The sequence below is a fragment of the Asterias rubens genome, chromosome 1 (assembly GCF_902459465.1).
Source record: "Asterias rubens chromosome 1, eAstRub1.3, whole genome shotgun sequence".
In the NCBI taxonomy this organism is placed as follows: domain Eukaryota; kingdom Metazoa; phylum Echinodermata; class Asteroidea; order Forcipulatida; family Asteriidae; genus Asterias; species Asterias rubens.
Window position 1 is genome coordinate 21,210,958 of NC_047062.1, and position 26,568 is coordinate 21,237,525.

The window sequence follows — 26,568 nt, forward strand, 5'->3', positions numbered from 1 at the left end:
TTTTTATCAGGGGGTGGGGGGGGGGGGGGGGGGGGGGGGGGCAGGTGTCAACAAACAGAACATGAGTGCCCTCTAGTGTTGCTGTTGGGCATCAAGAATCATACTCGGCACCCACTAATAAAGTAGTGTTCTGAAACTGTTGATTGGGCTGTTTCGACAAAGTAAATGAGCTTGAAAGTGCAGAGATGAGCTCGAATTTACTTGGTAGCCGAAATGCCAAGCTGCATTAGCCCGGTTCATACCGACTGCGAATGCGATACAAATTTGTATGTAACATGGCTGTTTTCGCATCGAATGGTTTGCAGGAGTTGAGCATAAGTCAACTGACGTGAATTGTTTGTTGCGAATTTGTGACATCAAAATTTGTATCGCATTGCAGGTAGTATTAACCAGGCCTTACGCTAGGTACTTTAACCTTGCAGAACACATTTTTGTTACTATTTATTTGCATTCGTTATTTGATACTATAGAAAATGCCTGACAACTGCATGTATACCTCAAATACCGAGCAAAAAGTCTGCATCAATTCTCATGCTGTACATAATATTCTTCCAATTCTAACATTTAGTGAAATCATTTTAATCTTCCTGCAGTAGAACTGTACAATATATATGTCTCAGACAATTTGGGAAAGAACTGTACTTTTGTCCTAGTTTCCACTCTTTTGTGGATCTTTTCTTTGATGGAGGTTCTTAATGGTGAAAACAGAGGGCCGTTGTGAACTGTTTTTAAATAGTTTCATCTGTTCCATATGTCTGTACATTTGCACTGAAGTATGAAACGTCTTATTTTGTCACGAATGTTTGTGCTATTTGTACTTTAATGTTAATTAGCATTGTTGGAAGGAGTTCAAATCCAGAAATAACACAAACTCCTTTGGGTTATTTCAAAGTTCAACTTCACACCTAATATTGCCATGGAGGAAACAAAGGCAAGTTATAGTTACATGTTTTGTTTAATTTCTAGGGGGAAATCCATAAGTACAAGATCGTAAAACAAAATGAAAATAAATGAAAAAAATATTTCCAAAAAATGAAACCAGGTTTTTAGAGGCATGCCAGCTACAGTTATTAAGTTCACTTATGAGCTATCCTTGGTTTCATTATCAGTAATATGTAATTAATAACCAGCTAGAGCCCGACAGATATTGCTTAGAAGAAACAAGATTTCTGTCCAGGATGCTCTCTCTACCTGGCACACATAGGTATAATATGAAGATAAAATGCTTCCTTGCCGCTGGTCATTGCCAATATTCCCATTTGGAATGTTCAACCGAAGCTTATTGTCCTTAAAGTGCTGACCTTTACTGAATTAAAAAAGTGAGTGACCTTAAAACACTGCATGGTTTTGATTGTTGTGGTATGCCTTGCCCTGTGCAAAACATACTCCCATTACGGACGGTCCTCAGGTTAACATGATCAAACAAATCAAGTTGTTAATATTTGGATTAGATTGGTCTGTGTTCTGATAGATAATGGGTTATGTTGAACACATCAATGCAAGCCAATTTTATGTCCTGCAAACCCGTATTTCATGATTCAGAAATTAATTTAAAAAAAGGCTTGTTACTTCTCATGGAAAGACTAATGTACATTTTGGCACATGAATGTTTGTCTTTGGTTTTTCGTTACTGTATATAATATATAAAACAAAATGTATCACACCAATGTGTAAAACAAGTTACATGTTAATTCAGTCGAGAATTATTATTTTTGTAAGTTAATTTTTTGTTGTTGCCTCTAAAATGCTACAGGTATTTTCTAAATAACCATTTATACTGGAAAACTGTTTTCCTCATCTAATACATTAAGCTGTTGAAATACAAAAGTATTGCAGGGCAGTATATTTGCTATACAAAAAAATTACAAGTTCTTATAAGTTCAAGCACATTAATAACTGTACCAATGCGCTACAACACATAAGCAGGGAACAAGTCACAAGAGATGTGCATTTCATTTAGAAGATTTAACAATCCAAGTTGTGTACATGGACCAGTCTTCAACTTAACTTGCTGCAACCTTAATGTTGGTTTTAAGTCTATTGCCTGTCAAACTGGAGTAGCTCACATGTATTAATTTCACTTATAGTTATTTTTTGTTTACCCAGCTATTCTGTAGCAAAATCCGAGTGCATTTTATGTTCAAGTGAGATTTTGTGTATAGGAGACAGGTACCGGTGGGAAAGATATTAGATTGTGTTGGTATTTATGTTGTATGTATGTACATTTTTTGAACATATTTTAATTCTGAGAGTGTTTCTTTCTATTGTCTGGATTTAGGGGAAGGGAGTGGGTTTGTATTATTCCCTTTATATGACAGACTCTTTAGAAGTACCTAAGCGGAAAGAAAACAAGAACGACAGAAGTAAAAATGTGTAGATTTCAATTTGTGTCCGAGTTGTTCTTTTATTTGACTTGTGGGTGACATGTAATTTACAAAAAGCACATGAATGATACATTGATGGCTATGTCTTCAGCATTGCTGATATTCTTGGTGCAAGATGTTGTTTTTCATTATCACTCAACTAAGGCGATTCCCCGCTCCGCGCAGCGCACATCGTTACTGTTGAACCATAGCCGGTAAAGTTGGAAAATTTGCAGATTACCCACCACAACGAACAAAACTTGCTGCAATGTGTGTAGTGTCGAGTGTATAAATGCCATATGGTTTTACGGTTTTACTCGACAAGAACGTCTTGCACCAAGATTACTTTGCTGTCAAGGCCAATGAAGATAATGGTACTGCTCTTGCAGCTTTTGTTGTAATGGGAGACTTTTGTTTTTTTTCTTCTTAGTTCTTGCCTGTAGTGCGAGTGGTCAGACCATAGAGGCCATGCTCAGACCTACACGCGCGATACTGAGCATGTGCACGAGCACTCAGAGCCGTAAAAAAAAAAACTTTTATGTCTGCTGCCACCAGTGTCTCAATAGTCTCCCATTTCTCAGTCTTTAGGTGCTACCACTATTCTTCATCTTCCTATCTTCACAGTTTATTGTGACCATTTCGATACACACATACATAACATAAACCTCATTATCATTGTCTTAAAGCACATTGTGCAACAAGCACATCATTCCAGACTGGTGTAATGCAGCTGAGACTGCATGAAGTACTATCAATATTTCATACACACTGTCTTGTAAAAAATAATATAAAAACTAAATGTGTTTTTCTCATTTAATTGAGCACTAATAAGGAATGAATGGCTGCAACCAACGGCCAATATTCTACCATGTGTGACGGTCAAGAATACCAATCTAGAGATAAAGACCCCACATGGCACAAACTCTTTCTGATTAAGAAATTAAAATGTACAAAGTTTTACAAATCGTTGATGATGGCCTGAGTTTAACTCGCATACACAAGGCTTTACACCAAGATACACTGCCTTTGGCAGATGGGTAATCAACACATGATTTAATATGATACTTAAATTGTAAAGCACATAAATCTTCTACAGGTACCTACACACAAAAACACACACACCTTCGGTTTAACATTAAATGGAAAATGAAGCCATTAAAAACAGGGAATTTCCAATCCTTGCCTGAATATGAAATTGGATTAAAGTACATGTATGTGGAAAAGTGGACACCCAATCATACCTTCACAGAGCATGGGATTCTTGAATTCCGGGAATTCACTTTGGCAATTGCTCCAAAAGAAATGCCCCTGTAATAATGTATAGATAAAATGTGTAAGGCGCATTGATGCAATGTACTAACACTATTACCTCCCCCCTCCCAAACATGAAGAACCTTATACCCAAACAGACGGCTGTTTACCACAATAATAAAGCCTCAAATGTTCAAGATCAAAACCTACAAATTACACATTCAATTCACATACACTGAACAATGTAATATACAATACATTATTTATATCATGATTGGTGGTTTACATCAGTAACCACGCTGTGGCTAATATTGGTTGCTACAGAAAAGAACCAGACTATTTCTCATTCCTGCCTCCGTCTGGCAGTAAAGGCCATTTCCGGATGAGCGACTGTGGCTTGCTCACCAAATTAAAATGCATAAAGCATATGCTAGCCCTTAGCAACAGCAGCCACAGCCACAAATGTGGTACATGGTCATCAATGGCTAGAGGCTAGAGCTAGTTCCATATAAGACCATCCTTTTTAGACCAACTTTGAGCTACAAGGGCAAACAGCTGCAGCCAATGACAAATCAACAGCTACATAAACATGGAGGTTTTTGAACACTAGGTGGCAGCAGACAAATTTCCACTGATTTTGTAGTTCATAAAAGGCCGTGTCTGAAACGCAACTTTCTACAGCTAGATCGTGCGCCTCTGCCTATTCCTCAACACTTGCAGATCCGCTGATCTAGCCGTAGCTGTAGGCGAGGTCGCCATTTTGGACACGGCCTTAATAGCATCCGCACACTTCCATGAACAATAGATTTACCGCATAAGTCTGCTGCCACCTAGTGTCGAAGAATCTCTCCCATTTGATGACTACAACCATCCCTTCATCAACTGCAAGCTAGCTCCTGAGACTGCCAACAAATTTGAATCAAACAGGTTAGAAACATGAACGGAATAATACTATTTCCTTCCATCCGATTCATGCCTTTCCTGTAATAAGTTCACTTTGGCACTGAGAGTGAAGAGAATAATTGGTTGGCGTGGTAGGCCGGCTCCAGACCGATGTTGAACAACGGGTGACTTTGTTTCTGTCAGGGAGGAAAATAAAAATATATTGAATTAGAATCGCACGAAATTAAATTTTACAAACTAGGTTATAAATAATACTATCAAAATAAGCCTATAAGGAGTGTCATCAGTAATGACCGTAAAAATGTAGCAGATAAAATATCAAAAATTTTCAAATTAAACCTGGAAATAATGTGAACATTAAATATTACTCATATTACTACATTGTGAATAATACTAATAAAAATGTCCAATCTGACAAATGACCCTAAAAATGTAACAGATAAAACATAAAATATTAAAATCAAAATGAGATGGTTTACATATAACTTGAAATATTGTACCATAATAATTTTAAGCAAATAACGAGTTAAAACAACAAGCCCATAAACACACCTAAAACACAACTAGAGTTATATGCAAAATATTAACAATTGATGATAAAAAAATTAAGAAGGAAGGAGGAAGTATTAAGGAGTCTCAAGAAAGAAACCCAACCAAGTCAAATATCAAAAAGAGCACACGAGTACAAGCATATTATATACATAGAGTTAAATATATAATGATTAGGGTAGATGGCCTTTGCTTTCGATCCAAACCGGACCTTATTCAGAGGCATAAACAAGTACAAAAGGGAAAAGGGATATATATATATATATATATATATATTGTACAATTGATAAAGACACAACATTTTCAACAGCAAGTTATTGTCAACAAATAATCAAGTAGAAACACAATCAATAGAAGACATGAGAAAATGAAAACCAAATTCAAATTCAAACCAGAAGAAATCAAGTACATTGTGATTATTCAATGAAGAAAAGAATTGATAAAGACACATCATTTTTAACAGCAAGTTATTGTCAATAAACAACCTAGTAAAAACACAATCAATAATAGGAAATAATAATATGAAAATCAATATCAAACAGAAGAAATCAAGTACATTATGAATAATCAATGAAGGAAATCATGTTTTATGGCAACGTATGAAACAAATAAAATGCAATGACAAAGCTCTCTGCAAAGGGTGCTGTACACACAGACCCTGCAATAATGACAGTTACAGGGTACCTCCATTGTTATTCTATTATTTTTCCCTCGTCTGAAGATATTCTCTGTGGTGTACATGTAGCAATAATTCATTGCGAAAAAAGTACCCTCTAAGTTTGTGTGTGTAAGGGCACCAACATTTACGAGCCATTTTTTTTGAAAAATCCATAAGACCACATGGCTTGTTGCTCAAAATTGTTACTGGACCAGTATTGTTTTTTGCAAGACCAGAATAAAAAAAATTAAAAATAAATTCCTGACTCAGTTTATTTGAACAAACACTTTGAGAGTGATACGAGAAGATTGATCTTATCTGTCTTCATTATAAAATGAAAGGTATTTTATAGGACTCAAAACAAGCAATTTGCAATACTTTGTCTTGCTCAAGATATTAAACAGTTTAGGTATTTTTATCAATTAATACTCAACAAAAAGAAACAACAAAACTGCAGGACTTGTTCAGTGTAAAATTTGAGCCCTGTTCTAGAGTGCATCTAAACTATAAACCACCCATTCCAAAAGGAACACAAGGTCTCCTTTACTCTGGAAATGACTCAAGACTTACCAGCTCATTTTCAGGGGGTCCTAGGATTAATTTATTGGCAAGTTTTCCGGCTGCAAAGTGTTGAGCCACAGACAGTCCGCTCAAACAGTAACATGTGTGGTAGAAATCACGAGCTCTGAGAAAATACAAGATTATTAAATTAGTTTGTACCATTGGTCTTTGCAGTTGTTCAAAATGTGTTTTAATAACTAAGGCAGTTAATAAACCACAAGGGAAACTGACTGGATAAATTATTATTTTATTTTGGGTTGATAAAAAAATTTTAATAAAGGATTACGTCATCAGGTTATTCTTCTCCTGTCGCTTCCCAGGTTGTATCACAAACTGTAATCTGGATATCACAGGATCAAGTCCCACTTAAGTAAGTTTTTTTTTTGTGCAACCCAAAATTTATAAACAAGGTATTTAAAGGCAGTGGACACTATTGGTAATTACTCAAAATATTTATTAGCATAAAACCTTTCTTGGTAACGAGTAATGGGGAGAGGTTGATAGTATAAAACATTGTGAGAAACGGCTCCCTCTGAAGTAATGTAGTTTTTGAGAAAGAAGTAATTTTTCACTGAGCTCAAATTTTCACAGGTTTGTTATTTTATGCAAATGTTGAGATTCACCAAGTGAGAAGACTGGTCTTTGACAATTACCAATAGTGTCCACTGTCTTTAAAAATATATAAGTGTACCTGCACAAATTTCCTTTTAAAGAAACAAACAAACAACCACCACCTTTCCAAGGTCACCAAAACAGATAATTTTACATTGCATCCTCAAGAGTTATGCAAATAAAATAAAAATTACATCATTTTATTGAACAGAAAAGCAGCAACCAACAAACAAACAAGCAAAATATTAAACAAAACAAACCAAACACACAGAGAGATATATCTATATTGTGTTTAGATCACTTCATCTATTTTAATTTGAGTCTCATCTACTGCACAGTGTATTATGATAAACTTTTCCAGCGGATTTTCTTTGAACATTTGAGGGCTTAAATGAACTCAACTTTTCACAACTTTTTACTTACTTTCCAGGTTTGTCAATGAGCCCGCCATGCTTGTGCTGACAACATAACAGAATGTACTCTTGCAATGCCACTGAAAAGAAATGTTAGTAATTTATCATTAGTTATTGTAATATTATATTGTGTCACAGTCAATGGGGGGTTAAGTTTAATTTATTAAATACAATACACCACAATTGGCAAGTAAAAATAAAAAAATTACAGGCACAACTAATTGAAAATTTACAGACAAAACAATCCAAAACGTACAGGTAAAAAGTTAAAATTATTTACAGGGGATAACAACATGTGAAAATTTACAGATAAAACAATTAAAAATTACAGGCAAAAAAAAGTGAATCTTATTTAAAGATAAAACAATTGAAAATGTACAGGGTAAAAAGTACAAATGAAAATGGGTACATAACATTGCAATCAAAAACAAAATTACAATATAAAAAAAGTAAATTACAATAGATAGCACACAACATGCATTACAAATCAAACAATCCAAAAACAAAACAATCAGCAACCTGAACTCATTAGAATCACAAAATAAAAATAGAAGTAAGAATAAAATGTTATGGTAATTGAATTATCAAATAATAAGCCACAAGGGAAACTGACAGGGTAAATTTTAAATAGTTTGGGATGGAACAAACAAATATTTGAACCAACGATTTATATGTACATATGAATTGCAGAGATTGTACATCGGTTCATAGCACTGGAAGAATATGATACAAAGTCATAAACATTCATGTAAATACATACTTTGGTCAAAGACCCATTCTGTTCGGCTGAGTGCATGGTCGTTGTGTGCCCCTAGTATGCTGTGTATGAGTGGGTAAGTACCAGCTTGCCAGAAGGAATAACATCCGTCCACTAGCTTGTTGGTCCGCCCTTGGAAACCTCCTTCAAACTTCATCTGTCTGTTGCTTAACCATCTCTGCAATGGGAGAAAATTGTTTGTTATTATACACAACATTTATTATGTGGTTAATACGGTTGTTTCTAAGCAAACAAGTTTAATTTTGAATTATGTCTGGTGCAATGGTTCAGTGGTTGGACTGAATGACTTGCACTCACAAGGGTGTGGGTTCGAATCCTACCAAGCTAACCGCTGATTTTACAATGACTAGTATAAGTATTGTCATCTAGTAACTGAATCACAATTGATTTGTGCAGTTCATAATCATAGACGTTGAACCAATGTTTGTATGAGAGAGATTGGCTGTTGCCAGCTAGGTGTTTATTTCCCCTTGTGGGAGTTTGCCGAGTTCCCTTGACGGGAAGATCATTGACAAGCCTGGATTCGCCACAAGAGAACACTAAAAATTGGATGTAACTTCAACATAATGCTTACAAGTAATGCCTCTGTGTCACACAGTCTCTCATGTCCAAGGATTACCAGAGCAGCTACACTACAGAACGCATAACCTCCATGGGCCTCCATAGCTGGCTGACCAGCAAAACCTCCCTCATAGGTCTGACAACTATACACAAGAAAATAATCAAAACAACAATCATTAATGAGGCTGGTGAAATAATAGTACAGCTTAGTTTCTTGTAAACCATTCAAAGGTGCCGGTCTAGTAGAAGTTAAGTATTGTCAAAATTGTAGGGAAAGAAAGTGTGAGCAAGTGTGTTGTAGGTTTCTGCTGATGGAAAAGAGTGATATAGGATTTGAAGCATTACATGGTGAGGTACAGGTGTATCAATATATATTTGGTTTGCAGTAAAAGTGTGTATCTACTTGCCAGGTAGAGCTGTTCTTTAGAGAACTGTCTTTCTTTATTCTACAACGGCGGAGTAGATTTATCGGATGTTCGGGGAATTCTCAGCTACTACCCGGGCAGAAGCTATAGAAAATTGGCTGAGACTACTACTTTAGCTCATAGGATGGTAATTAACTGTACTACCGTGGAGTCAGTTCTTGAATTGGTCTTGCAACGTTTCGATTAGCTTGCTCTAGTCATGGCTCGAAGAGGGTGATGTTGTGTGTTTGTTTAAGGTCTTCAGTTTGAGAATTCCAGAGTCTTGGTGCAATATCTAGCATATTGCAAATAGATCTCAGGATGAGCTGTTAGCAAAATTTGGAAGGTTCCTGTCCGAGGTGGGCATTGAACTGGGGCCCCAAGTAAAAGGTAGGTAGAAATACATTGATACCATCAAGCAAACCTCATCCCCATAGTGGAATTCCCATTTCAATGCATACATTCAGAAACAAAACCTTGTGCCAATGTTCCTTCATAAACATACTTAATGGGAGACTTTCTGGGACGATAGAGGGCAGCAGACTTACCGGGTAAATCCATTGTTCTCAGAATTATGCGCATGTTCAGAACTACGTAAACAATGGAAATTTACCCGGTATGTCTGCTGCCGCCTAGCGTTGGAAAGTCTCCTATTATTTTTGCATGCAATTTTTTTGTCTCTTTTTTTGAGGTGTCTTACCTGGCTATCCATTCTGCGGTGCCATCAAACATATCAGGTGTGGCCACATTGGTGATTGTAGCTGCTACTGCTGCACAGTATGCACCTCTGTTAATAAAGAAAAGAACACATTTTCATTGTTAATGTTAATAACTAATACAATTTTCTCACACTCATTTGTGCACAGGTCAATGTGATGGACCAATGCTGCCTTTGTAGAAACGTGAGCGACTGATTTGTACACACTTTCTGCAAGGAGTGGTCCAAGTCTTGAGCTTTGATAACAAGAAAGTTATTATTATTATTACTATTATTATTAAAAGAAAGTAATGTAAACTTGGGTATGATCCTGCTTATATGGCAGCTACAGGCTGAATGGGTTCTGACTGGCACCCCGAACAAAGAAATTTACAAAATAGGGAGACTGCCAACATTCGGGCAAGATAGCTGAGTTGGTAGAGTGCTGGCATGTTAATCTGGAGGTCGTAGGTTCAAGTCCTGCACTAGTAAATTTTTCTTTGTTAAACCCTAAAACATTTCAAAGTTACCAGTCACTTTCTCTGTGGTTTATAACTTACAAAATTGTAATATTATTTTAATAAGAAAAATGGTGTTGTGCTTTGCAAAATTTTGTATTTAGGAAGCTCTATGAAATTTGGCCCTTCTATCTCTTTTAGAAGCCATTTTGACTTTGTATGTAGAAAGTATTTATAGTACATGCATGGAGCCCATAAAAAAAACCAAAAAACACATTTGATTTCAATACATTAAAAAAGGGGGAGTGTTTTGTCTGAGCACGGAGGAGCGAAATGTCGGAGAGCATTGCTTGTAAAAATCATCCGAGACAGAAAATTAAATACCAATGGACAAGACAAACCACCATTTTTGGGGGTAATATGAAATGAACACATCAGTGTTATTTTCATACAAAGAACTCACAATCCGCAGAACACATAAATAAAACATTCAGACAAAAACACATTTAACCATCCAAGCTGCTTGAAATCACTCAACACACACCAATTAAAGAGTCTGCGGCATACTTGGAAACAGTTTTGGCAACTAGCTTTTCCCGGCACCCACTCCATCTTCATGTTGGAAACCATGTCAACTAGCAATAACTATACAACAGCATTATAAGCTTTCAACACAAAACACCTAAACCTATGAGAATCCCGCCCTGGGGTGATGTGACCTTACAATAGGATCAGGGGCAGGAGCTGAGCCAGCTTGTTTGGTGCACCCCTAACGCACACCCTAATGGGGTACTCTCAGTGTGTGAGGCGGACCATAAAGAATCCGCTCAACCTGAAAGGCAAGTGCACAATGTAGTGTTTGGGATCTGTGTAGTTTGGCTTGGTTGTATCGCTGGCTGCGTGGTTACACTGCAGAGTAGGAACTCAGGAGTGCAGTGGGTGTTGATGACACTAAAACTTTTACAATAGAAGGGCTCTGTGTAGTACAAGGAGAGGCAGGCAGAAGAGTCTCTTTATTAAGTGCCTGTGTTGTGGAAGATCTTTTGACTGGATGAGAGACTACTGGGGTGATCAGCGTTAATAGCTTCTCTGCAGACAGGACTGTTGTCAATTTGAGTGCACTGGTTACAAAACCTTTTGAACTGGAAAATGCAACTAATGAAGTGGTATGTCTTCTTTACTGGATACTTGTAATTTGTATCTCCTAATTAGTTAGACCATAGACTGAGTAATGTGGAATTGTACTAGTTGGTGAAAACCATTACCACTACTGTAAGTGTAACTGCATGGCTTTAAAAACACTTGTGGATCATTTAACTCATGAAGCTTCAGTTCAACCAGAGAGCAAGACAAAAATGTACATGGTCTTGTTTTTTCCCAAGTGATTACTGACAAGCTGTTGATTGACTGCAAGGCTAGACTCTAGAGTGAGGTAGGTTGTTTAACTCAACAAAGTGATTTTGTTTCAGGCAAAAAGTCACAGAACTTTTTAAAGGGAAACTATGGTTTTCCATTCTAAGTTGGAACACAAAGTTGGCATGGACCTGTCCTATACACAAGCAACATCACTTCTTCTTTTGGCTGGTAAGCAAAAAGTATTAATGCTTTTAAAGGTTTGGTAATTTTATTAGTCAAGTTTTCAAACTAAAGCTGCACCCATTTAAATCTCCATGCAAAAGTTTAGAAAGTCCTGTAAAAGTATTTCCAAGTATGAGATACAAGCCCTGTGGTCTATGAAACATTTTCTTTAAAATGCCATCCTTTTTTTTAATTCTATTTAATGAGGGCAAAAACTAATTGAACTTTGTGCAAAAAACATTATTATTTTTTTGCTCTCATAAATTCAACAACTACCATGATAAATTTATACATTCCCTCCCCATATTTAATCACAACTTGCAATTATTTTGATTAAGCTAACTTGATTGTATGAAAGCGGATCTATAGTTATTATTATCTTGTGACTAGTCACTGGATTTCACAAAGCACTAAGATTCATCTTTGAGTTGTCAATATTGCCATAGTGACTTACATTGTGACACAAACATTAAGATTGATTTGCACTAAATTCTTAACTCTTTGAGAAACCAACCCCAGATGAATTTATAATGCAAGCCATTTCTTGAGACAAATTTAAAATAAACGTGAACATTTTTGCTTTATACTTTTTTTTACAATCACTAAAGAAAGACTGTTGAGATTTAGTTGGACGATAACCGCAAGCAGGAATTCAGTATTTATTTTAACACCAAGTCGGTCAGGTGAACATCATCAATAATTAGCTAAGATTCCTAACTCCCTCCATTGATTTTTCCCAGGCATACACAAACAGCTTACATTCCGTTAACAATCAGTTTACAATGCTCAGTGATTGGGGCGGCCAGCGGACGTTGGTCTCGGGTGCTCATTTGGCAAAAGTACATTATTGATTTCATCTTCACATACATTTGTACCACCAGAATAATTCTCTGTGTATCTATAAATAATCCACGACTAAGTAAACACTGCGTAACCTGGACTTGAGATGGGCGAATGGTTTCAAGTGAGAACTTCATTACATAATGGTCAAGAATAGAGAACTATTAACGGCTTGGGAATGAAGTCTTTGACATACATTGTGAAATAAAGCAGCCATGAGGAAAAAAATGTCCAAATGGTTGAAAAGGTGTCATAATGTGTTCTACATGCCTCAATCTGGAGTACAGGTAACTGTCTAAAAGTAAAAATTAATCTTAAAACAGATAATTATTTTGATTTCGTCTAGCAATTTTGCATTGGACGCGTTTTGTGCACACTAAACACTCAATAATGATTGAGTGGCAAATGATAATTGTTGATAAGTAGGCCTAACTGATACATTTTGTGTTGCATTTTGCTATGAAGTACAAGGAAATCAGTCACTGATAAATCATGTACATTTCTGTGTACAAATAGTATGTGCTAACAGTGATTTCTCTCACAGGTCTTGTATTTCATATGTACATGTAATAGGATCAAGGACATGTCTCACACCAAAAAAGCACTCCAAAATATCTTAGGGAACTTGGTTTAACCCTAGGGTGCCCTTTTACGGTCTGAACTTTCACAAAGGCCATTTTAAGGTCATATGGTGTGTTGTAACCAAAAAAAATGGGTTATAAATAAACAACATTATAGGCCTTATATCCTGCCGGATGCTCAGTCCAAAAAATAGGCAAATTTAATCGGCTCTGAGCACTGCAAGAGGATTAAAGGCTCAAAGGTTATATAAACTGGGCAATAGAGGCAATGGTCTCAGTGGGCTCTGTGTTCCAGGATCGCCCTCAATGGACCCAAAAACCAGGGAAAAAAGATAAAACCATGATTAATGTCAGTGGGTGGTCTATTTGTTGTCCAAATTGAACAGAGCTACAAGAAATTGTTGTGCGTGAGAAAAGAACGGTAATTTTTTACTGCTCTGTAGCTGTCATTTGTAATGAAAGTAGCAATTCATCAGAATCTCTGTTCAGTCAGATTTTCCAATAAAAGTGCCCTTTGGAAAATGACAATGGCTTGCCCTCTCAAAGATGAAATTCCAGGCCTGAAAATATCCACAGATAGCATTCTTCTTGTCAGTGCAATATGATATAAAACACCATCTGTTATATTGCAGATTTGATTGAGCATTCACGATGGAAAGTGCAGTGGTATCCCTCTTCAGTGACTACAAGCACGGCAAGAGATTCAAATCCCAGCCACTTACCTCCGCCGCCATGACCAGAAACAATACCAGAACAATGCCTTCACTACCAAGGACCAAACCAAGAAAATCACATCCCAGCATAGACGCTTTCCACAAAGTGGAGGTCTCCCAGCGACTACGCTGTACGACCACCCCGCCCCCATCGCTACAATCTCCATCCCTGCCAAGGATAAGTCTCCATGAAAACCACACCAAACAACAGCATCGCCATAGTTACTCCAATCACCTTCCGGCAGAGAAAATTGACGCACAACTTTTCATGCCGTCCATTCAATATCGTGCAACTCAATCCCTGCCCTCCCTCTCTCAGTCAAAGATGAGCGGGAAAAACTCAAAAAAGACTCTCTACACAAAAGATCCGCAAAGGTGTTCGACCTTTGACCTCTTCAAGACCTCAAGGATTGGACGGAGGACTGCTTCTCACCGCCAGAACTATGCTTGGGATTTCGGCTCAAAGGACGATGAGGTTTCACCTAACAGGAAAGATAGCTGTTTTCCCACACTTGGTCCTGGTGATACACAGAGTACGAGACCAGTACACTTGTACATGAGTGTTGAAATGATGGGTAAGAGTGAAGGCAAAGTGTATGGTATTTGAAACCATTTGATTGTATTAATCCTATATAAAGGTTACAACAAAACTAACATGACATATCACCGAAAAATCAGGTGCGAATATCTCCATGTCAGCGAAAACATTACTCCAGTAACACTTTTCAGATTACAATTTTGGGCCATACAAACTGATATGTTTTTACATAACCACATTACATCAAAGTAAATTGTTTCTCAAAATACTTTATACTATCAGAATCTGCTGTAGGCTTCTTAGAACCAAGAGTTTTTATTTCCATTAATTCTAAAACTATTACCAAACATACCATCTCTAGTAACAAAAGCATGCAATAGCAATATCTGTTTACAGCCATAACATTACAAATGCACTCTATACTCATGACACATTCCAAATTAAAGTATCATATCTGGAAGTTCTTTTTTTTGAAGAAAAAAACCCCAGTTTTTTATGACAATTTACTGTGTAGTTTTCTGTGTTTGTGTCTTTAAATATTTGTGTTATTTTGTTTAAACAGATAAACTCCTTGAGAAGCGCAAGGGATTACGATCAGACGCTACCTTGAATGCTCTTATCGGTTTACCTCCAAGCACAAAGCAGAACTCTAATGCTGAGAAGGAAACCCTAAAAAATTTGCCCAAAGCAGCGAGAAAGAAAGTTGATGAGAGCAATGTCCAAGAGATAAGACCCTCAAACCTCAAGGAAAAAACATCCAAGGAATCAAAGCCTGAGACACTATCTTTAAAGGAACCAAAGTCTAAGGAACTAAACTTTGAGGAATCAAATTCCGACGAACCAAATCCCAAGGGACCAAATTTTGAGTCACCAAAGTCCAAAGTATCAATGTCCAAGGTACAAAAGCCTAAGAAACCGAAGTCCAAGGAACTAAAATCCAAGAAACCAAAGTCTGATAAGGATTGGGATGATAATTCATCCAAGGGGAAACCAATGTCAGAGGATTTCCAGGAAGATGAGATGGAGTTTGAGGACGATGAGGAGGCAGAACTCGGGGGACTAGGAGAAGAAGAGGATGGAGATGAAGAATTTGATGCAGCTGAAGATGAGGAGGAAGATGCAGATGACAAAGAGGAGGAATTCGATGACATTTCAAATGATTCCGATGAAGACATTAATGAGGACTTTTTAGGACAAGGAAGAGAGGGGGATGAAATGCCTGACACAGCTGAGGAGATGGACGGAGATTGCGATGATGAGGAAGAAGATGTAGGAAAGGAACTTGATGAACAAGACAATGACAATTCAGATGAAGAAGATCTTGCAGGACAAAACAAGGATGGGGGTACTGAAGAGGAAGAGGATGATGCTGAAGGGGAAGAGGATGATGTCGAAGGGGAAGAGGGGGAATCTGACCAAGAAGATGAACCCCTGGATGAGGAAGGAGGTGGTTTATCTCATGAGGGTGAACAAAATGAAGCCTCAGAAGATGATGCTGAACTGATATCAGATTATGACGGGGATGAATAAGTCAATGGGGAACCTTTAATTTGAATCAGATTCAATAGGTATTTATATCATGGCCCTACTTGTTTACAAAAGACATTATGCACATGACGTCATTTGAGTAGGGCGCCCTCGACTAGAGGTCAAAAAAAGTCATTAAAGACACTGGACACCTTTGGTAACTGTCTAAGACCAGTCTTCTCACTTGGTGTATCTCAACATGCATAAAATAACAGACCTGTGAAAATTTGAACTCAATTGGACATAGAAGTTGTGAGATAATAATGAAATTGTTGAACAAAATTGTGTGGTTTCAGATACTTGATTTCAAGACCCCAAAATCTAATTTTGAGGTCTCAAAATCGAATTCAAATATTTTTATGAAAAATTACCTCACTCTCTCGAAAACTACATTACTTCAGAGGGAGCCATTTCTCACAATGTTTTATAATATCAACAGCTCTCCATTGATCATTAACAAGGAAGTTTTTATGATAATTTTTTTTTTGTAATTATCAATAGTGTCTAATGCCTTTAAAGCAGATTAAACTCTTTAAATATTTTACCAATAAATGACTGGAATAATAATTCCTAGAAAAAAAAGATGCATCATTTTAAAAAGCATTTGTGTTCCAAATTTCAGTAAATTTTTAAAATATACGTGTACATTGGTAAACATTTTTTAAGGAGACAATGTGCGTGTGGATGACCATTCGCGAGACAGACAATCATTGCAATTCTTTCGACAAGTTTAAGGCAGACAATTTTTCTTTTAATTCTCTACTGATAAAGTAAAGATCCTTATGTTTATGTGCAGAACACAGTCAACCAATAAAAATAATAATTTATATATTCATATGCACCATGTCCCTCTGTCATAAATGACACCCCTAACGCTGAAATATCAGATTTGACTGACTTTGTTTAGAATGATTTTATGAGACAAAGCAACCATAATTTACAAAAACATTGAAAGGGATACAAGGTCGAGTGGCTGCCAAACCATGCCAGAAACATGGTACTGGGTTCTTGTACTTGTATTGCACAAGACAATGGGTACATGAAGAATGCAGCAATAATGGTCAAGTGTCACAAGTGTCACGACCGGGACTCGAACCCATACTCTGCTCTGCTGGTCAGATACAGCTGAGCTTGAGTTCGGTGCCCTTGACCGCTCGGCCACGACAAGCCATTAAAAATAACCTGTATACCAAACAGTTAAATTAAACACTGAATAAAAGCGCTGACTATTTACTGAATCCAACAAGGCTTAAAAAACAAGTTCGGAAGACAACATTTTGGCACTCAATCAAAAGAACGGAGACAGCAAATACTTTTACTGGTTGATAATAAAATATTACCATACCTTACATCCACTTCTCCTCCGTCATGCATGCGGAAAGCGCCCTCTGGTGTCTGCATTCTCTTCAGGAATGACTGCAACTTGGATCTGAAACATACAACATAATTATCATCAACTGTTCTTATTAGTTACATGTGGGGGGGGGGTTGCTGGGCCAACAGAAGGTTACAAGTTTACACACAGTTTATTATCCCACATGGGCAGGCACCGGACGAGTACCTACCAGACACCAACCTACATGTATACATGGATTGCAATACGTGTCATCAACCGCCATCTTTGATGTATTAACAAGGGAAAAGTGCTGCGCATGCACCTTCCCTTGTTAATACCTCAAAGATGGCGGTCGATGACGCATATTGCAATCCATCAATAAACACGCCAAGAATTTGACCCAATTTCCATCATGGCATAGTGGGGGACACTTTTTATTGTGACTATGACCACCCTGATGAATGATCTTTCGTTGACCACTACATGCCAGTTGATGCCTAGAAATCGCACATGTCGTCCGGCCTCCATTTTAATTGTGAGTTAGGTATTAATCTTACTGCATCTAACCTGTTAATAGCGTCATATGCTTCTTGTGTTCCAATGGTCATCAGTGCCAGGACTGCTGCGTAGGTAGGAGCTAGATGAGCAAACTGTAAAGGTCCGCCTGAATAAGGCAACCAAACTTATGGACTTAATAATTCACTCAATTTATTCACATTATAATTATGTCACCATTTTCAAACTTCAAAATCAAAATGCATACATGTAAATGTGAAGTGCCCCTCCCAGAGACCTCTGTAGTGTATTACCCACCAAACAGTCCTGTCGCTGATCGTTTGCTTGCCCATCTCCATGAAACTATTGACACCATTCTCACCAACGATCAGTTTGCTGGTATAGTGATCATGGGTGATTTCAATCAGCTGGACCTTACACAACTTCTTGTTGACCCACAATTTAGACAAGTTGTCACCCAGCCCACTAGAGAGGACAAAACATTAGACAAGATTATCTCCAATGTGGCAAACCAATATTCTGTGCCACAGGTTTGCTCCCCCCTCGGAAGGAGTGACCACAGCACTGTACTTTGGTCACCGCTGAAAACTAGCTGTGTTAATGCTAATACTACTGTAACGCACATCACTAGACCTCTACGTGACTCCAACATGGTTCCTGGATATGTAACCATGATTGGTCCCCGGTCATGGAAGCAGCAGACCCCAACCAACAGGCTACTGCCTTCTACAATACTCTAACCAATCTTCATGTAAATGATAAGCCATGGACGACTCCATCTATCAAATCACTCATTCGACAACGCCAAGATGCTTTCCACACCAAAAACACCCGCACCTGGAAGTACCTGCGTAATAAAATAGTCAGAGCCATTTCCACAGCAAAACGTGAGCACTATTGCATCAAAGTTAAACGGCAAAAAGTTTCCAACCCAGCTGCTTGGTACCGGGAGATCAAGATAATTACAAATTCAAACAAAGAGAGCAAACCAATCAAAGTGCCAGGAATTGAGACCAACAATTTGTTTGATATTGCTAACAGCATAAACAACCAGTTTGCTTCTGTGGTAAGTGACCTACCACCAATCAATGTGGAGGAGTTACCTGCCTACCGACCTCTTCCTGCCTCTGTCCCAATTATCCATCCTTGGGAAGTTTATCACCAGCTGAAGAACATTAAACGTGGCAAATCTGGAGGACCAGACAACATCCCTACACGCATCATAAAAGAATACGCCTGCGAACTGAGCACGCCCTTGGCCCACATCTTCAATACCTCCCTTCAATCTGGTATTGTTCCAGATGTCTGGAAAAGAGCTGCCATCATTCCTATTCCCAAAACTTCCCCTGCATCGGTTGATAAGCTGAGGCCAATCGCGTTAACAGACCACTTTACCAAAGTTTTAGAAGGTTTTGTCGCCAGATGGACTACACTTGACCTCGAATCGCATCTTGACCCACGCCAGTTCGGGAATCGAAAGGGACTCTCTACTACACACTGCCTAATTGATCTGATGAATACTTTGTACCAACATCGACACTCGTCACAACTGACTTCAGCAAGGCTTTTGACCTAATAGACCATAACAAAGCCATATCCAAATTGATTCATCTAGATGTTGAACCGTGCCTTGTTCAATGGATAGCAAACTTCCTAACTAATCGTCAACAGTGTGTCCGCTATAAGGGAGTCTTATCCAACTGGACCCATATGCATGCTGGAGTACCACAGGGAACATGGCTTGAGCCAGTTGTTTTCTCAGCAGCCATTAATGATGCATGCCAAAATCTCGACAACTCAACCTTCTGCTGGAAGTATGTAGACGATTTGAACTTAATAGAATGCCGCTCCTCTCAGGACCAATCACAAATGCAACAGTCAATAGATTCCCTTGTGCAATGGTCAGCTACTAACAACATGAAGCTCAATCCCCAAAAATGCAACTCCATGGAAATTACTTTTTCTTGAAGTCCCCAACCACCCCCAGCTCTGGAAATCAATAGCCACCCCTTGACCCAATCGCAAACCGTTAAACTACTTGGTGTCCATATCCAGCAGGATTTGAAGTGGGGGTCGCATATCAACAGTATACTCCAACGAGCTAACAGTCGAATTCATATGATTCGTGTTCTTAAAGGCCATGCCTTACCCGTAGACTACCTCATAACAATCTATAAAGGATACCTGCGACCACTCCTTGAATATGCAGTACCACTTTGGAATGGTGCACTAACTCAACAACATGTGCAACAATTGGAAAGAATCCAGAGGCGTGTCATCAAGCTTATTTTAGGGGATTTTTTACTATGTTTACAATGACTATCTTAGTGCATTAGAGTCTCTTAATTTACCAAGTCTAAGCAATCGACGCAGGTCACTGTGTTCAAAATTTGCCTCAGAGTTAACTGCTAAACAGACTATGTCGCACCTCCTCTCACCCCCCAAAAATCACAGGGTTCTTCGCAAAACTAATTTGATATATCAGCCTAAATGTAAGACTAGTAGACTCTAAGAGATAGTGCTGTCCCTTATTTAATAAATCTTTTTAATTCTCAGTAACTCTCACACTATAATTATTGCAGTTTTTGCAGTTCTTACCCCTTCAATTTGTCTACAAGTAATATTTTTTTATTTCCTAACTGGTTATGTCCCTTATTTTCTTTTATCAGGAAATTTCTAATGTCAAATTTTAATGTAATTTGTATAACTTTTTATCAAATTTTGTATTGTTTACCCTTTTTATTGTAAATTGTTGCAATTCAGCATGTGGCTGCTTATGACATTTTTTAATAAACCATTCTATATATATAAAGGAGTTAAAAAATACCCAAATGTAAACAAAAATACATTTCCAGTTTCCAAGTTCCCAAGGCTGTACAAGTGGTAATCCTCCAGTATTGTCCATGTGGCACATACATTACCGGGTGGGATTTCAACCCGAGATCTTTACCATTCTAGAGCATTGTTTTATCACTAGACCATCGAGATATCTCTGATTCCCAGTATCTGGGTGCAGTTCGATTGCATTACTTTAGCAGCAGGTACCACAATTGTTTTGAATAGATGTTTAATCAATACACTTCGGTGTATGGGTAAAATACAAATAACATCTTTTATCTTTGATGCAAATTTAGCATACTATTAAATACGTGTACATTGTGAATAATTGTGAATGGTCGGACACTAGAAGGGTTATCCAAACAAACATTAAATCAAGACTTTTCATGTTGATCAAATCCACGACTTACCTCCAAATCCACCCTCAGGATGCTGACACTTTACTAAAAACTTAACCACCCTGAAACGAATCAAAGAGGAATAACTAAATCATTCATTCATGTCCACAAACATTTCCAATGACATACCTTAACCATTAAAGCACACTATGCCACAAGATCAAATAATGCCCATACTGACATCATGGAGGAAGGCCATGCTGTCATCAATAAAGTTCTCATAGCATTGGCATACTGCTGGCACTGTTCCACATTTCATTGGTGGTGTGTGCTAGAGGTTGAACTTGGACCCCTAGATTAACATGTCAGTATTCTACCAACTGAACAACATAATTGCTCGGGAGTGCAAGTCACAAGCCATTCAACCTGTAAATGGCATGTAGCCAAAGATCCGACCACTGTTAACAATACAACTGACTAAGGGAAACTGACTGTGTAAATTTCCTTCTATATTAGCAATTTGATACAGTTAAAGTCACATCCACTCATTTTCTAATAGTTTTTGTAAGACACCTTGATGGAAAAAAACTGGCACCACAAAGACAATAGTATATTGATCTTACCCTGAGCCAATGTTATCGGGCAATGGTTGATCTAGAAGATGAAGACTATGTAATATCCAGTAGCACAACCAAGGTCTTGATGCGTCTAGACTCTCATAGTTCTCAGACAGATTATGAAGGCCTTTCCGAAGGAAGTTAATGTGACTATCTCTGTGTAACAACGGCCTGAAATGAGCGGATAAAAGGATTTTGAGTTTGCCTTTAAATATTAACGCTGATTAGTGCTATAATATGACAAAATCGTGCTTTTTGTGGTAAAAGCTTTTTTTTTGGCTGACATGTACTTGATACTAAGACATGAACTACTAGATATATAGTGCCATCTCTGAATTGGCCCGTGGTGGTCTTAATTTTGGTGGCCATTTTAACAATGCCCACTTCTGATATAAAACTACATCACTCGAAATGTAAGAGGCCTATGAAATCTTTTTTGACTGGTTACACCGCCCTCTCATGATGTGAACCGTGGACAACAACTTAAAACTGAATCCAAGGAAATAAGCGTTCCTTTTATTGTTGAATCTCTTTTGATTTAATTGCCCATGTGTTAATTGTTGAAATAGAACAGTTTAGTAAAACCCTGAAAAGTTTATATTCTTTCAGACCGGTTTGTTATAAAACACAGGGACTGGCATATCTTGGCAAACAGTGCTCGTCTATTCCCCCTCGGGCCTGTGAGTGACCCAAAGAGGGAAATAGGTCCCTCTTCTGATCACTCAAAGTCCCTCGGGGGAATAGACGTGCACTATTTACCTCATTGTCAGTCAATATGTGTATCATATTCCTACACAAATGGAGAAGGTAACCCCACTTCCTTCTCTTCTGTACCGTCAATATGGTCCTAGCAAATTTAGGCCTGCATTTTTGCTTTTCTGAATTGAGTCAACTATATTTTGAGCTTACTTTGTTTTATCAGGGTGCTCATCCTCACGAGATAGAAGGAATGTCTCAAACATTTCACTCACAGACTCTTCAACAGTTTCCTGAAAGGAATAAAACAAAACCCATACAGAGATAGAAAATTAACATTGTAAATCCATTATTCATTAAAGCTCACTTCTCTGTATCCCAATAACATAGTTAGAGTTAGACACATTAAGTATTAACTGTTTTGATTGAACCAATTTATTATTGGGCTTATTTCCTGTCAGCTGGTCAGTTGTCACCTATCTGGCTACTCCTAGAACTATGAGGTTCGTTCGGCTATCGTATCCACGCACCTCTTGACATGTCTCACAACACAAATGAGGGGGTTTTGGCACTTCGATATGAGGTAAAATCTCTCTTATTTTAAATTAAATTTCGCCAAAATTAGGCTCTACGTGTTCTTTGAACTCTCATTGATCTAGAACGAGGTACATGAAACCCACTCCGCAATCTCAAAATTAAAAAAAAATTAAATTCTTACCGTAATTTAGTCCCCATTACATCTATCTATTCCGTTTTACCACTACGCTACGAATGCCGATTGTCCCCGGAAAAGCCCCCCCAGATCTGTGCTTTGTGTACAAAACATTTATATGGACATGAACACACTCTTCGTGGTTCCCAGACGCCTGTCCATATGTTTTGTACACAAAGCACGGATTGGTTATTTTTTCTTTCCAGGACGAACGTATGCAGATAATTCTCCACGTTTGTCCTGGGAAAAAAATACGCGCACGGTCGGGGACAATCGGCATTTGTAGTAAAGTGGTAAAACGGAGTAGTTGGGGACTGAATTACAGTAAGAATTTATCATTCTAAAAAAAAATTCAGAGTGCGGCAGTGCGTGGGCACTACGTTTACAATACCCGCCGTTCACGCACATGGCTTGAACGCACTGCCTTGTGACACCCCTTATACAGAATGGTTTAGTTCGACTCGGCCACGGCTCGGGCGTGTACAGCGCTTGGTGACCAAAAATATAATATAAAGCGTTGAGCTTATTGAGAAGTCAAAAACAGGGCGATGCGGCAGAACAACAACAGTGAGGGGTCGTACTAAATACCGACAACTCACGACCCCTCACGACAACAAGTTTTAAATGCACTTTAACAGAACATTTAAACATAAGTCAACCGTTGAATATATGCACAAGAGTCATATGCACCCAAATCCTTTACAAACTATTGGAAAAATTGTATTTTTAACTGTAAAAAAAAGTGTTTTTTACCCGAATTTAGTAACGAACGGTAGTATCCGCCATGTTGTCTTTCGACGCACTTGGACGATTCTATTATACCGCAGGGGTGATACAATTAGGCAAGATGATTATTTACCTTTTTTATGTATTTCATGGAGTTTAAAACAATATTGCATTTAAGTTTCCCCTTTTAACTTTGAATTCCAGAGTGGCGGCTTAGTTACTAACAAGAAAGAAAAAACCAGCTGCTAAAACCATAACGAAAAAAAAACTCAGCCCTCAGAAATTACCTTTCCCCCTGCGGTGTAATAGAATTGTCAAGTGCGTCGAAAGACTACATGGCAAATATTTCCGTTCGTTACCAAATTCGGGGTAAAAACACCATTTTTACAGTTAAAAACACAGTTTTTTCAACAGTTTGAAAGTGATTTAGATGCATATGACTCTTGTGCACATATTTAGTGGTTGAATTGCGTTCAAATGTTCTGTGTAAGTGCATTTAAAAATTGTTGTCGTGAGTTGTCGTGAGGGGTCGTGAGTTGTCGGTATTTAGTGCGACCGACAGTGAGTACCGAGCAGAAAACTGCATTTTTTGAAGATGTTTTTTAATTTCACTCAACAAAAAGGCAATGCAAGCATTATGAATGTATGTTGAGTGTGTGGGGAAAGTTTTGGTAGTGTAGTACAGAGGAAACTTCAGTTACTGGTGGCTAACGGTCGTAAAACTTTCATCTATCAACGCCGATTTTATATAAAATCGTATAGCGTTAAGAGGGCCCAAAATATTATTATTAGACCCTTTTTTAGGCTCACAGTCACAGGGGAGCCTTTACCCCTTTACTAGTTTCTAGAAGTAACGGGAGACGATAGCGGAACGAAAACCGAAATAGTTCTAGGAGTAGCCCCGACTTGTTTCACAATTTGTTGTCAATACCATTTGTTACACCATAATTTAATAATTTAAATGGTCAGGGGTAGTCAGTCAGATCAGATGCCGTGCCGTGGTTACAATCGAATCTGACAATGCCAATGGTTACACAACAAGGGAGCAATGCTAATGTATAGTCTTAGAACTAGATGCAACATGATGCAGTAAATCATATTAAAAAGCAACTTATAAAAGTATTACAAGTATTTTTTGTAATAATTTTTTTAAGAAAAAGCAAGAAAAACGAACAAAAACTACACTTCTTAAATTTTAAAAAAGCAATTAATTATCAATTATCAGTCCCAAATGATCCTTTTCTGCGGTTCGTAAATACACCACACGTTGCCTTTTATTTTCAGGCCAACACTTCACTTTTTCCAAGTCCAACCCACCTGCACATCAGAGGAATGAGTGTGTACTCCATCGTCAAGAAATCTTTGAAACTCCAAACCCTCCGGATTTGCAACACACCTGGGCGACGCCATCTTGTTTAGAGACACAGTGTTTCCAGCAGACTGTAGAGGGCGCCCTTTACAAGTCGTTGGTTAACTTTTTATTCATTTATAAACAATCAGGGCCAATAAAATAAATTCTCAAGAATACATTATCAAAATGTACCAAGAATAAATAAACTAAGCAAGGTCTAATCAGAATGGTTTTCATCACATCTTTCTTTAATTTGCTGTGCTCAACCGTACACCGTCTGTGTACAATTTTCTCTGATGCCACTTTTGGGCTGGCGCGTGATGGAGTTCGAGTCATTTCTCGAGCTCTTGGGCGGGGGTACTTGGGGGAGGGGGGGGGGGATGGTCATTTCTCTTCTGGGAGATAAGGGCATTTCCTCTGCGATTTATTTCTAGTTTAATTTCTTCTTTAAACTCTCTTCTACTACACCTCTTCTTAAAGCCATTATACACTTTCGGTACAGAAAAAAAAAAAAATTACCGATTTACAAATAATTGACAGGGTCTACAGAAGGTAATGGTGAAAAACTTATCTTGAAATATTATTCCATGAAATGCTTTACTTTTTGAGAATTACGGTTTTATTTTAAACACATGTCATGACATGGCGAAACGTGGGGAAACAAGGGTGGGTTTTCCCGTTAATTTCTCCCGACTCTGATGACCGATTGAGCCTAAATTTTCACAGGTTTTTAATTTTATATATAAGTTGTGGTACACGAAGTGTGAGGCTGGACAATATTGTTTACCAAAAGTGTCCAATGGCTTTAAATTTCCTCAAGACATTTATTTTATAAGAAAGATAAACAGAAACAATTAAACAAACTTCAATAAAAGAAACCACATTAAATCATTTCATTGTTTTCAAGACCAGCTGTTAATGAGAAGGACACAGTGATTCCAGTGAATATATCATACAGACAGTCACAATAATCAGAAACATCCTAAGCTGTGCTTTTGTTAGCCTAAAAAACTTGATGCATTTATAATTTGTAAAGCAGTTAACAATAACCAATTTCGTTTTGCCAATAATCTATTTTAATCGTGAGTTTATTACAACTCAGGAAAAGGACTATTGCATTATAGGCTGAATTTAATCAGAACAAATGTGACCATCATCAGAGATTCTCCAGATGCCATTTTACTACGAAATTCATCATCTAAAGTCAATCAGCCAGTCCATACCATTTTTTATTTGCAAATAGCATTAACTAACACCACAAATTTAATTAACAATCCTATCCTGTCTTTTCCAACCCCATCCCCCGCCCCAAGAAAACAATTTACACTATTAAGTAAAAATACTAGCTAAACCAAGGTGAACCCAAACCGTAATCTTTAAATATTATTTATTTATTTATTATGATACAACATTGATTCAGTGGAAACCTTTTCTCTGATCCCATTTTCATAGA

At 37.7% G+C, this 26,568-nt stretch overlaps 2 protein-coding genes across 4 annotated transcripts; one reads left to right on the plus strand and one right to left on the minus strand.

Moving 5' to 3' along the window:
• Window positions 1-23: 23 nt before the first annotated feature.
• Window positions 24-25,269, minus strand: LOC117306758 (protein farnesyltransferase subunit beta-like). Its single transcript, XM_033791251.1, has 12 exons — window positions 25,082-25,269; window positions 22,540-22,619; window positions 21,637-21,801; window positions 21,086-21,135; window positions 17,889-17,985; window positions 17,331-17,414; window positions 9,754-9,840; window positions 8,663-8,792; window positions 8,071-8,245; window positions 7,321-7,390; window positions 6,295-6,409; window positions 24-4,693 (listed from the first exon to the last, which is right to left on the minus strand). Exons 1-12 carry the CDS (start codon window positions 25,172-25,174, stop codon window positions 4,607-4,609), a joined length of 1,233 nt encoding a protein of 410 aa, XP_033647142.1. The 5' UTR covers window positions 25,175-25,269; the 3' UTR covers window positions 24-4,606.
• LOC117306663 (glutamic acid-rich protein-like) lies at window positions 11,094-16,137 on the plus strand. 3 transcript variants are annotated; one of them, XM_033791231.1, is made up of 3 exons: window positions 11,094-11,640; window positions 13,840-14,495; window positions 15,021-16,137. In XM_033791231.1, exons 2-3 carry the CDS (start codon window positions 13,859-13,861, stop codon window positions 15,986-15,988), a joined length of 1,605 nt encoding a protein of 534 aa, XP_033647122.1. In that variant the 5' UTR covers window positions 11,094-11,640; window positions 13,840-13,858; the 3' UTR covers window positions 15,989-16,137. The 3 variants fall into 3 exon arrangements, with proteins under 3 accessions (XP_033647122.1, XP_033647067.1, XP_033647131.1); XM_033791176.1 differs by having other exon boundaries at window positions 11,094-11,374; XM_033791240.1 differs by lacking the exon at window positions 11,094-11,640 and adding an exon at window positions 11,741-11,792.
• Window positions 25,270-26,568: the final 1,299 nt, after the last annotated feature.

Bases quoted from the DNA above. Each gene is read 5' to 3' on its own strand.
- LOC117306663 (XM_033791231.1), top strand. From the start codon at position 13,859: ATGGAAAGTGCAGTGGTATCCCTCTTCAGTGACTACAAGCACGGCAAG. The intron at 14,496-15,020 runs GTAAGAGTGAAG...TTGTTTAAACAG, and splicing joins CATGAGTGTTGAAATGATGG to ATAAACTCCTTGAGAAGCGC.
- LOC117306758 (XM_033791251.1), bottom strand. From the start codon at position 25,174: ATGGCGTCGCCCAGGTGTGTTGCAAATCCGGAGGGTTTGGAGTTTCAA. The intron at 21,802-22,539 runs GTAAGCTCAAAA...CGCTCATTTCAG, and splicing joins GAGCACCCTGATAAAACAAA to GCCGTTGTTACACAGAGATA. The intron at 7,391-8,070 runs GTATGTATTTAC...ATTTCTTTTCAG, and splicing joins AGAATGGGTCTTTGACCAAA to TGGCATTGCAAGAGTACATT.